Source organism: Xenopus laevis, chromosome 1L (assembly GCF_017654675.1).
Source record: "Xenopus laevis strain J_2021 chromosome 1L, Xenopus_laevis_v10.1, whole genome shotgun sequence".
Classification (NCBI taxonomy): Eukaryota; Metazoa; Chordata; class Amphibia; order Anura; family Pipidae; genus Xenopus; species Xenopus laevis.
In genome coordinates, this window is record NC_054371.1 from 121341410 (window position 1) to 121354084 (window position 12675).

General features: G+C 37.9%; 1 protein-coding gene across 4 annotated transcripts in view; it reads left to right on the plus strand.

The window, feature by feature from the left end:
* Positions 1 to 12675, plus strand: part of kcnn1.L (potassium channel, calcium activated intermediate/small conductance subfamily N alpha, member 1 L homeolog) — a 78606-nt gene that overhangs the window by 40386 nt on the left and 25545 nt on the right. For all 4 annotated transcript variants that reach the window (XM_041562940.1, XM_041562915.1, XM_041562925.1 and 1 more), the window contains exons 5-7: positions 5109 to 5250; positions 6263 to 6373; positions 7361 to 7488. In XM_041562940.1, coding sequence (XP_041418874.1) covers positions 5109 to 5250; positions 6263 to 6373; positions 7361 to 7488 — 381 coding nt within the window. The remainder of the gene's footprint in view (positions 1 to 5108; positions 5251 to 6262; positions 6374 to 7360; positions 7489 to 12675) is intronic.

Here is a 12675-nt window from a genome sequence, read left to right on the forward strand (position 1 = left end):
AAAGTGACATTTACTCAGTTTTTTTAATATTAATAAAACTTTTATGCAATTAGACTAATGCTTTTATTCAGCTAGCCGTCTGCGTTAAAGTAATCTAATTAATCAACTTTTGTTTTAAATATGAAGGCTTCCAGCAACTGCAAGGCTTTAGGTTGTTCTGAAATAAAAAGAGATCCACATTATGTATTTTATATGAGGTTTCCCTTTAAAGTGGACCTGTCACCTACATATAAAAAACTGCATAATGAAAGTCCTTTCCAAATTAAATCTGGAACCCCAAAAATTTTTTTCATTAAAACATCCATACCTGTTATAAAGGCGTTTAAATATCTAAACTGTCAATCAAATATTACCTGCCCCGCCTCTATGCCCGTGGCATAGAGGAGGGGCAGTCAAATACTTTCACTTTCCATTCAGCACTTCCTAGATGTCACTGCTCTCCTCACATTCCCCCTTCCCTCCTCAGGCTCTATAATTGTGTACGGAACTGCACATGGACATTAGGTCCCTCATTCTGGTTCATACACAAGATTTTGGGGTGATACACAATTTCCCTTAATAACTGTGTCCACAAAATGGCAACTGCCTGCTTGCTGTGATTGTATAATTCCAAAACAGAAGGAAGCATAATTTAAATAATAAATACAGTGTAAGTAAAGTTTATTTTGCTCAACTAACATGATAGAAAATAATTTGAAATTATTTCTTAGGGTGACAGGTCCCCTTTAAGGGTATACCTGAAACCTAATGGCAGGGATACTGAAACTGTGGCCCTCTAGCAGTTACTAAATTACCAACTGCTGGCTAAGGTTTATTATTGTTGTACCTAAAAAAAATTATTTGAATTAAAATATGTATTAGTATACATATCAAAGTTAATAGGAAACGAACAAGTGAAAAAAACAGACAAAAGTTGACAGAGAAAACAATATAGTTGGAAGTGGCTTTAGGGGCATCCTGTGAGCTTCATAAAAAATAAATAAGGAGGAACTATAGTGTTTTTTTTTCCAAACCATGTAAGCAATTATATTCATAGAACTGAAAAAAAAAACATATTAATCATTAATGCACCTTCAAATATCCTTTCCTGTTAATATGTAGTCAGCCAGTTCCCATCCACTGCTTTCTGTTTATATCTTTTCTTAATGGATCTGGTGCTGAATTTAGTTTCCAGAGTTTGGGAGAATGACTGCTATATTAACTCCAGTTTTGGAGTTCCATGATCTGTATAAAAGCACTTGCCATTTAGCCTCATGCCTTTATATGGCAATGGAACTCGTATATCCTTATATTTTACAATAAGGGGTACATTATTTATTATTCTAATTAACTGAATATGTAAATCAATTCAGACATATTCTGCATTAACGTGTTCATGTGGACAATGCAGGTTAGGTGTATCCTCTTTACAGCAAAAGAGCCATTAACCGATGCTTTCACCAAACGGCAATATAATGTGTCTGCTTCGTTTACTCTTAGTAAGTGAAACAGGAAACGTTGTTAGCAAGCATGGTGTATTTATGCACTGCAGGTATGTTTCACATGGAGGTGTACATACTGCACCTTGACTGGAAACTGTATTGACCCTGTCGTAGCATCACTCCCCCTCCCTTGATTGAAAGTGTTTATTGAGCAGACTTGACACTCCAGCTGAACGCCCACAATAGAATCTAACACCTAATACACTTTTCATACTACAGGTATAGGATCCGTTATCAGGAAATCCGTTATCCAGAAAACTCTGAAAATAATTCCAATTTTTCCCCCCTTTTCTCTATAATGTTTTAACAGTACCTTGTACTTGATCCATAAGATATACAGTAATTCATGCTTATAGATGACAAAATAATCCTATTGGGTTTATTATGGGAGTTATTTATCAATGGTCGGATTTTAGAGTTTTATGACCTCAGATAAACTCATAACTGGAATAGTTTCTAATTGAAGAAAAAACTTGAATGAAAATTAGAATCAGCGAGTTCGGGGTTAATGATCCGAAAGCACGAATTGATTGCGTTTTCAGCGAAAAACAATTCGAATCGCTCTAATTGATTGAGTTTTCAGGCAAAACCCGAAAAAAACCTCAAACATCATGAAGGCTATTAACATTTTCAAATTGTTCAAGGGATCCCTCTGCCATTGACGTCTACATGACTTCGAATTCAAGCTATTTCCAGGGCCACCTTTGTGCATGGCATAGACCGGGCAGGGGGCGGGGCTGTGATGCGGCGAGGGCGGGGAGTGATGTCGGGGGCATGGCTGTGTCAATCATGGGGAATCCTGCCCAGTTTTCGTAATTTGGAAAACCGGGCAGGAAGTTTTGACCCGGGCAGCCCTTCAAAATACCGGGCTGTCCGGATCAAAACCGCACAGGTGGCAACGCTAGTTGGGGTATAATAAATCTTAAAAAAATTTAGTTTTTTTACCAAAAAAACCCCTTCAAAACTCGAATTATCATGGAAAATACAACTTGATCCTTAATAAATCTGCCCCATAATGTTTAAAGGAAAAGGGAACCCCCTAAAGTTAAAAGGCCCTGTGCGCCAACCTCCACTGGCCCTTTCCCTGCTTCATCCCGCATAGTCTTCAACTATGCAGTGGAGCTCGTGGGCACCATCTTTGGTAGCTTTATATTTCTTAGTGAAGTGACCGCTGACACTTGAGCTTTCGGTCCATGCACAGTTAGAGCCAGTCTGTAATAGTGGTAACTGCACATGCACTGGAAACCTCCATAAATTACCGAAGAGAAAGAAAAGGATCCAAAGCAAACTAAGATGGCGTCTGTGAGCTCCGCTGCGCTACTCTGCTTAGATAGGTTTTTGTTGCTGCCGAGGACAATTTTTCAAGAAGAAGAAAATGGAGGATAGGAAACAGGGAGGGGGGGGGCAGTTAAAGGTGATGGATAGGGGCTTTTAACTTAAGAAGGGTTTTGTTCTCCTTAAATTATTATTATTATTATTTTAAATATAGAATTTAAAAGGAGGATTTGAAACCATGCTAGTTACTACATGTTCAATATCATATAAAGACATTATTCACAGGCAACCTTTTTTCATTAATCGTATTAGGAGATAACATGGCTGCTCTGATGAGCATAAGGAACATATAAAAGTGCACCTCCGACATTTTTAATTCGAGATTATTCCATACAATGTTCACTACATGGTTCCTTTAAACAGATTTTCTTTGCTCATAATAAATAAGAACAGATGTTGGCTAAAACTACAACAACATGTAACCCAGGGATACCCCATCTCATTGTGTGTGCTAATTTTCATTTAGGCTTTCAATGACACCGATGAATAAGAAATATCCAATGACAGGTACATGTTCATGATGTCAGTTATGCTAGCGGGAAACAATATTAATGATCAGGGCCTTTTTAAGAGATCCGTTTTTTCCAGGACTTAAGTGTACTTATGGTTTTGTAAGTCAGAATGATAAGTCTTTTATTGAACAACATGTGCTAATGGCAATAAGGTTTAAGGGTTCCTATGTAATAGATCCATGACTGTGTCAACAACATTGGACACTTATAGGCCATTTAAATCAGTTTGTGACTGTGTGGCTCATTTGCTAACAATGGTGCAGACTTGCTCCAATGCAGTAAACCATAATAGCCCCATAGATATTTGCTTCTATTGTCTTACTGACACCTATATAACTGGCAGTGCAAAGCCATTTGCTGACTGCTTGCACTGGGCTACTGCTTTCCTTTTTGCAAAAAATTCAAATTCAAACTTTTAAAATCCTAAAGGACTCCTAGGGGCAAATTTACTAACCTCCAAAAATTCACCAGCGACGGCTTCGCTCACATTGCAACACTTCGCCAGGCGAAAATTCGCCACGACAACTTTAATTCACTAAAGTTGCGTCCAGGGCACCGAATGCTGGCGAACTTGCACTAGCATTACTGCGGCAAGCGAAGCAAAGTTGCACTAGTGTTGGCTAATTTGCATGCGTCAGGAAGTTAAAGTTGAATGGACGTATGTGGTGCAGCCAATACATTACACTACACAAGCCCGGGTTATATAAGTTGTTATATTGCCCTACACATGAGCCCAGTGTATAGTTTATGTGCCATATGTTAGGAAATGTAGGGGGGGAGCCAGGTACCCCAGAAAAAAATTTACGATCTTTTTCAGCCTATCACCCTGAAAAATGAAAAGTCGCCAGCGTTTTTTGGCACTTAGAAAAATTTTCAACTATTTTTTGAGGAAGTCCTATCTACTCGATTGCACTTCACCTGGTCTGAGGTGGCGAAGGCAAGTCTGGCGCAAGAGGTAACGTTTAGTAAAATCCACATCTTAGTGAATTTACATAGTTAAGTCCCTTCGCCAGGGACAGAGCGCAACTTCGCCAGGTGTACGCCTGTGCGAAGTTAAGCCTGTGTCCGTTAGTAAATCTGCAAAGCAACGAAATGACGTCACGCTGGCAAATTTTCACTCACGTTAGTCACTTCGCCCTTTAGTAAATCTGTCTCCTAGTTGTTGAATTTGAGCACATTTTCTATACATTTTCCTGACTGCCAAAAAAGTATTTACCAAATAAATCAATATATATCTGGCAGTTGTGTTTTATTGAGGGGCGATAGAGTTCAGAGGCACTGCATAGCTCTAACACCCCATTTAATCCATAATATCAAGTGCGGGATTAAGGATTTGGACACATGTTTTCTGAGCTAGAACACATTTTTCCAGTTGGAAAAGAGATTGGTAATGATGACCCAATGTTTATTTTTAACTGGTAAAATATCGCAGATGATTTAAATTTAAGATGAAATGCAAATATTGCTGACCAACAGACATACATCTCATACTATCTGATTATTTACGGATTGTAGAAATATACTGTATATAGCAATACAGATCAGATGCAAATGCCATTTACTTTGTTGTTCTTTGCTGTTTTGTATATTGTATTAGAAGTTACTCAGGTATTTACCCTCGGTGCACTTAGTTCCTAGAGGAAACTTTGAGGAATGGATTACTTGGCATGAAGCTGGGATTTTCTCAACACCATGGTTTGGCATGCATTGACTACACTGAAATCACCCCCTTACCAAGCTTACCTTTTCTGGTTTCTTTCTATTACTTTTTCTCTGGCAGGTACCATGACAAGCAGGAGATCACCAGTAACTTCCTGGGTGCCATGTGGCTTATTTCTATAACATTCCTTTCCATTGGTTATGGAGATATGGTGCCCAACACTTACTGTGGCAAGGGAGTCTGTCTGCTAACTGGCATTATGGTAAGAATGGGATTGGACGCTCTCTCTTTCTCTGTTTTTCACATTTGCCAGCTTCTCTGTTGTTTTAATAAAGCTATTATACAAATAAACTACCTAATGGGTCAAAGAAATGCAGTGATGGATCATTTTACTACGGTGCGGAGTGTAACAATATAGGCAAAGTGTTAGAAACTAGTGATGAGCGAATGGTGAAAAATTTGCAAAATGCATTGACGTCAATAGACGACAGCAATTTTTTTATGCGCGACAATTTTTTAATTTCAAATGTATTAAAGTCAATGGGTGATTTTCTTATGGCAACTTTTTTGTCGTGGCGACTTTTTTGTCCTGGCAACTTTTTTGTCCTCAGTTTCACGGAAACAAAAATATGGGATTGTGGTGGTGAATTTCGCTGCAAATCCATGCCTGGAAACTTTGCTCATCAACTTATTGCAGCCAATCAGTAGTTAACATAAACTATTTTACTGGATTGGCAGTATTAAAGGTTAATTGGAATAACTGCATGTGGTTACTGAACATGCAGCAACCTTTGCACCTAACCCCCTGTATGTTCTACAGAACTGTGCAGTTAAAAGCTCTGTTTTTTTTTTTTTTTATGTATTTGTGCATACAGATAAATGTATTTAATGAGCTGTGACGACCATACAATGAGAAAACATTTATTGCTGTATTGTTTTGTTATATGTTGTACTCTTTGTTTTAACAAAAAAAAAACTGAATAAACAAATTAAATATAAAAAAAAAAAGCTCTGTTTACACATAATACCTGCTGGCTATCATTTACATACCTGACTCATGCAAACAATGAAATAATATGTCAAATACTTTTAATTCTAAGTATGCATACTAGAAGAGTAGTTGTTTAACCTTTAATGGCTTCCTCTGCTCAGCCCTGGTGTTTATTTGGTAATCTATTTGTCCTTTATTCCCACTGAAACTATATCTTTGATGGTTTTTTTCTATTTTTGGCTAATAAGTCCATGTTTTTTCCCTACTTGCTTTACTTCTGCAGGGGGCAGGCTGCACAGCTCTGGTTGTCGCGGTTGTTGCAAGAAAACTGGAACTTACCAAAGCTGAGAAACACGTACACAACTTTATGATGGACACACAACTATCAAAGCGGGTACAAATTTGCTGGAAGGGATGAGGGAATGGGAGTCAGATTAGTGGCAAAGAGTCAGAGAGTATATGTAACTGGGAATGTTGAAGCAAAACCGTAAATGTTTAAATGTATGGGCTGTGCACATTTCCCCTTTCTATCCCCTTTGTCCTCTCTAGCATTTTCTATTTCTATTTATTCTATTCTTTTCTACTTTTATTATTCCCGTACAACCTTTTTCTTCGGCTAGTCCCCTCTTTCCTCTTTTCCTTCAAATACTTTAATATCACAGTGGCATTCAATAACCAAGAAATGTTTTACATGAGAAAATAAATGGAAGAGCTAATTGTGTTTAGTGGGTGGGGCTTGGTTCAGTAAACTTGAAAATGATTAAAATAACAAAATCTGCTAAAAATGCATGAGGTGTAATATCTCTTGTGCAACTGGTACATAAATATCAAATGCTAGATATCTAAATATTAAAAAGTCAGACATTTCTGGTCTTGTCCCTGATTCACCTTTGTTGAACTGAACACACGCCCCCCACATTTAACTAAATCTCCACCTACATTACAGCAAGCATGGCCACTTTGGAGGTCTTATTTGGAACTGTCCCACCTACATCTGAGCCACTGGGAGGCATTCTGCTTTCCTCAAGCATCAGTAGGTTTCAATCCAACTAGCAGTATGGGGGGAAATTACTTTTTAAAACAATTAATAGGAACTCATCGGAGATCTCTTCTGTTGGTCTGAGAGGACAGAATCTGTGATCCTTATAGGATTACCTTGACCTTCTCTAGATCCTCTATCTACCAGCTCTGTTTTCTTATTTCTCAGCTCTTCCTTTCTTATCAATGCCTTCCTCTCCATTGCATTCAAACCCCATGTTTTCCTGATCTTTTTTCCTATCATACCCAATGTCTTCCTGCTTATTGCACTTGCACAGCAGCTCCTTATTCACTATTTATTTTTGTTTGTGTCTTTTGCTTTCTTTTATTGTTGTTTTTACAGGTAAAAAATGCAGCTGCCAACGTGCTCAGGGAAACGTGGCTAATTTACAAACACACCAAGCTTGTGAGAAAGATCGACCATGCTAAAGTACGCAAACATCAGCGCAAGTTCCTGCAAGCCATTCACCTGTAAGTGTGTGAGACTGAGCAAAGGGCTATACATCGTGGTGGAGGGGAGTGTGAAAGAAAAGAAAGTTTTAAATAAGAGAGCGAGAGAGAGAATTAAAAGGAGGACTGAAAGAGAACATGTGTGAAAGAAAGAAGAATGATTGTTAAGACATAATTTTATATTATTACTATTGACACTACAAAAAGCACCAACATATTCAATGACACTGGACATCCCTTGAGCAATGCTTACTAATACATAGCAAGAAACTAGTAACTTATAGGTTTCATGTTTTAGCTGGTAGAATAACATAATACAAATCATGGATCAAACCCATGCCCTGGAAATAAGAAATGGATTTGTATAGGAATCTATTCTTAATATTAAAATTAAGAGGCAGTGCAATTGCAAATTAATTCATAGCAGCATTGACCAATTTTTGACACAAATATGATCTCTAAAAGTGATTTGTTTTCTGGCATTACAGTGAATATATTTATACAATTAATTATACAATATTTCTACATTTCTACATGTTTTTCAACTGGCACCCTGACAGACCCATACGACCTTATGAGTTTGGTTCTGTCATAGGCTAGAACAGTGGGTAGTTGTGCTTACAGGAGGAATCAAGTGTGGGTAATGAGAAAATACTGAGATTGCAGACAAGACAATAGGGTAGAGTTTGAACTGGAAATGGTTAAAAGGTTTCGGAAATTCTTTCAAAGGGTAAGCTCCAAGAGGTCTTATGGAGAAGAAAGAAAGTTTTGTCATGGGTCACCTTAAAGCTATGACTGCATAAAGTTAAAATGGAAGAGGAAAGCAGCAGAATAAGGGCTGGGTAGAGAATACTGGAAGTGCAGTTTCATTAACAGAATGAGAGATGCAGTGAGGCTGTATAATTTGTAGAAAACAAAGAATGAGAATGTTTTGCAGTTGGATATGCTTATTGTACTGTGCATGGTAGAAGGCTCTTAAAAGGAAGGCATGTGACTGTGCTGAGACCTGGAAAGATTCTTTACAGCTACAGATTAGAGTATGTGATGGGATAAGTTTTGGAAACATTCTTTATTGTGTTGTTAGGGGAAATTATTATAAATTGTTAAGTAGGAGGGAGGTATTATATGAATTCAAATCTAGTCAAACCTAAAAATGCAGAATGCTTATAACATATTAACAGAGATGGTGGTGAGCAATAGGAAAGGACTAGAAAAATAAAAAGAAGATACAATCAGCAGCAGACTTGTTTAAGGTTTTGAAAAACAGCTCCACAACTTTTAATTTAATGCAGTTGTAGGACACTGGGGAACCATTAGGGGAAGTGGAGTACAGTTTATGAGGCTAATGCACCTAATGCTGTTATTAATAGGTTACAGTGTTAATGACATAACATGATAGCAGACTGCATTTTAGCTGTGTACTATGTGAGATAATAGGCTTCATTTAAAGCCCATCAGTAATGGTGAATCCATGTACAATGATCCAATGTGATCCAATAACTGCAATTAACACAAGTGGTAACACAACTCTTCAAGCTGCAGTACTGATGTCACGTTACTGCACATACCAGCCCTTGGGGATGATCATTAAATAATGGCCAACTGCCTCATATTGAATTTGCTTAATGAATAAATTAAAGTACAGGTATTGGATCTATTATCAAGAATGCTTTGGCCCTACGTTTTCTGGATAAGGGATCACCATCTGCTAAAAAATAACATAAACATTAAATAAACCCAATAGGATTGTTTTACCAATTATTATTATTATTATTATAATAAGGAAGAAGGAATTAATTAGAATCAATGATTAGAATCATTAGAATTATTTGCTTAAAATGCAGTCCATGGGGCACGGCCTTACATAATTCAGAACTTTCTGGAGAAGGGATCTCATACCTGTACATAGATAATCTGTAAAAAGATGATGGCTACAGGAAACATGGCAGCATTTTGACATGTTATAATTCCTGCTAGTATGTGGTATACAATTGCATTATTGCAGATATACAGTAAGTAAGTCACAAATGGATAGTGGTGCTGGAAAACATAAGAAATAATGGCCAAAGAGTGTGTGCCTGCATCCACTGGGCTGTTCTAGATAAGGAATAATGCTCGCTCTGTGTGCATGTGGCTATACTTAGAGAATTATGCCTGTGGGTAGGTATGTGCCTGTATCTATAAATATAGAATTAAGATTAAGGTTTTCTTTGAGGGAACCAATGCAGATACAAATAGTGTTGAGCAAATACATTTGTAGACAGAAACAGCAACACAATCTGTGTGTGCACAGTGAATCTGTGTTTGCAGATATAGAAGCAGGCCTAAGCTGAGTGTCTGCATGGTGACAGAGGGAACCTGAGCCTGCATTGATAAAGTATAATGCTAATAAAAAATTTACATAGATACAGAATGATGTAGTAATGGTGTACAGGCTTGGATACAGAAAACCTGCAGTTTCTGAGTCCATAGATACAGAAAGACATCCAGGGTTTTGTGCATGGATACAGAATAATATACTGTGCAGTGTGTGCGTCTGTAGATAAAGATAAAGGGAAATTTTGTTCAAGGTATACCTGTGTAGTCCTGAGTCTTTGCTGTACTTTTTCAATAATACGTTTCTGCCTGGAGGTCAATAACTGCCAATAGATTAAGATATTCTTCTGGCATTTTATGTCCCTTTTGCCTTTGCTAAAGGAACAGTAACACCAAAAAATTAAAGTGTTTTACAGTAATTAAAATATAATGTAATGTTGTCCTGTACTGGTACAAAGGTGTGTTTGCTTCAGAAACTCTACTATAGTTTATATAAACTATCTGCTATTTAGCCATGGGGCAGCCATTCAAAGCAGCACAGGTTACAAAGCAGGATCCCATTGTATGCTATTTCAAATTTAATCTGTTATTTTAGTAACCTGTGCCTTTTCACCTTTTTTAGCTTGAACAGCTGCCCCCATAGCTACATAGCATGTAGCTATGTTATATATGTTATATTTTAATTGCTTTTTATTTGTAGGTGTTACTGTTCCTTTAACAGAATAGGAATTTCTAAAGTTGGTCTTCTTTGTGTTGTTTATGGAGTATGTTGGCCATGAAGTTATGTATCAGTAAATGTTAAAGAACAATAGCTGCAGGAGGCAAATAACTTGAAATGTTGTTTGCTGAAAAAGAATGATATAAGTACAGAGTAGAGGCCACCTGTGTTTTTTGTAGGATAAGGTGGGTTAAGATATTGTGTACCCTAGCTCTATTGTATAACATATTGGCAGGGTCATTTTTCCAAATGCTCCACCTCCTGCCTCCTTTAAGATATGCAAAAGGACTGGAGAGATTTGAAAGCAGTCATGTACATAGCATTTTTAAGTTTCAAGGTGCTTGTTGGTAAACCTACGCCTACATAAGGGCCATATTTATTATGCTGTATAAAATGAAACAGTGTAAACAGCTGTTTAAAATAAATGGCAAATTTATCAAGGAGTATGTAATTTTGCTGCCGTTATTTTACATAGCTGCGGCAGAAATCACTCTAAGAAAAAACTCAAAAACATTTTACAGTGTTTTTTACACGGCGAAGCCTGACGATGTGTGGTGTATTATCCTGCTGTTTTATACACAGCATAATAAATATGCCCCTAAGAGTAAAACTTTCCTCTGTTTATAGGTAAAGAATTTTACATAGCATGTGTAAGTAGGTCTGGACTGGGATTCAAACTAGGCCCTGACATTTCAAGTACACAGAGGCCCAAACAGCCCCCCACCAGCCCCATAAATATAGCACCTTACAACAGCCCCTCTGGTACTTGCCAGAACACAGATCACATACTGCCAGGTTATTTAGGTGGCGTGTTCATCAGACACATCCAAGTGAGTGAGTGCAGAAGCTTGTCATGCTTGGTTAAATATTATGCTGTTTAATTTTATATTAGATTAGTTATTCCTTCTTTCTCTTTAGTTATAATGAATCTCATGTCTAATGTTCCACATCTCCACATCTCTTTTACTATAAGATCCGTTATCCATCATCTTTGCCTCCTGTATATTTTCACTCTTCTTTTTTCTCTTTACTAGTTCTTTCCATTTTTGCCCGCCAAGGTTATATTCTCACAGTCTTACTAGGATTGTCTGCTCCCTAATTGAATGATTAATTGCGTAGCTATGGCTGTGTGACTTGTGAGCACAAAGGCTGTAAGCCCAATTGTGCTGGACAGATATAACAGGCAATATGCAGTTAGGGCTGGCTAATACTATTTTTTTACAGCAGGTTCCATTTCTGTTAGGAACATGTTTGATTATTGATCAGGTGGCCCATGTAGTTGGATTACTTGGTGAGTTATAGGTGCTGGGGCTGTGCAGTGTGGCCATTCAGAAGGCTCTAGGGTAAGGGCACGCACTGCTATTTCGAGAGATTAGTCTCTCAGCGACAAATCGCTTCTTCTTCGGGCGACTAATCTCCCCAAACTGCTTTCCCGCGGGCTAGAATGTAAATTGCCGGCGGGATGGCAGTCAGATCGCTTTGATTTTCCAAAGTCGCCCAAGTTTCCACGTGAGGCAACTTCTGACGACCTTTGAAAATGAAGCGCTCCGAGTGCCATCCCAGCCGGCTATCTAGATCCTAGTCGGCCAACGTAGAAGCGATTGTTAGCTGTGTGACTAATCCCCCAAAAATAACAGTGTGTGCCCTTACCCTTACAGATGAGTGTATTTTTTATATGTTCCAGTTTGGTGGATCTTTCATGCCTTGCATTCCACTGCAAGGGAACACGCCTCATTATTTACAAAAGCAGCAGTACTCACATTGGAACAGTTGAGCAGGTGGGATGAATTAAGTTGAGTTTCACCTACATTTGGCTCTTCCACGCGATACAAATAGCTACAAAAAGAATGGGTTGTGTTCTACCTTGTAATGGAACACATGAAAGAGTCACCACAGTGGAACACATGGGAAAAACCTTGTGTGTAAGAGCCATAAATATGCAGCTAGCACTGTGCAAACCCGAATGATGTAAATCCAGTGACTTGCGGACCTTTTCCAAGAATATATATTTATTAGAATTTGTTGAAAATGGAGAAGTTGGTGTATTTCCATGTGCCTGTTTAAGTGTCTAGACATTTTAGTATGGCAAGTATGGTGCCGATTCTCAATGTAGGGATTTAAATTAGAAACTGCTTCTACAAAACTGGGGGATGAATATCTGTAGTAATAAGTCA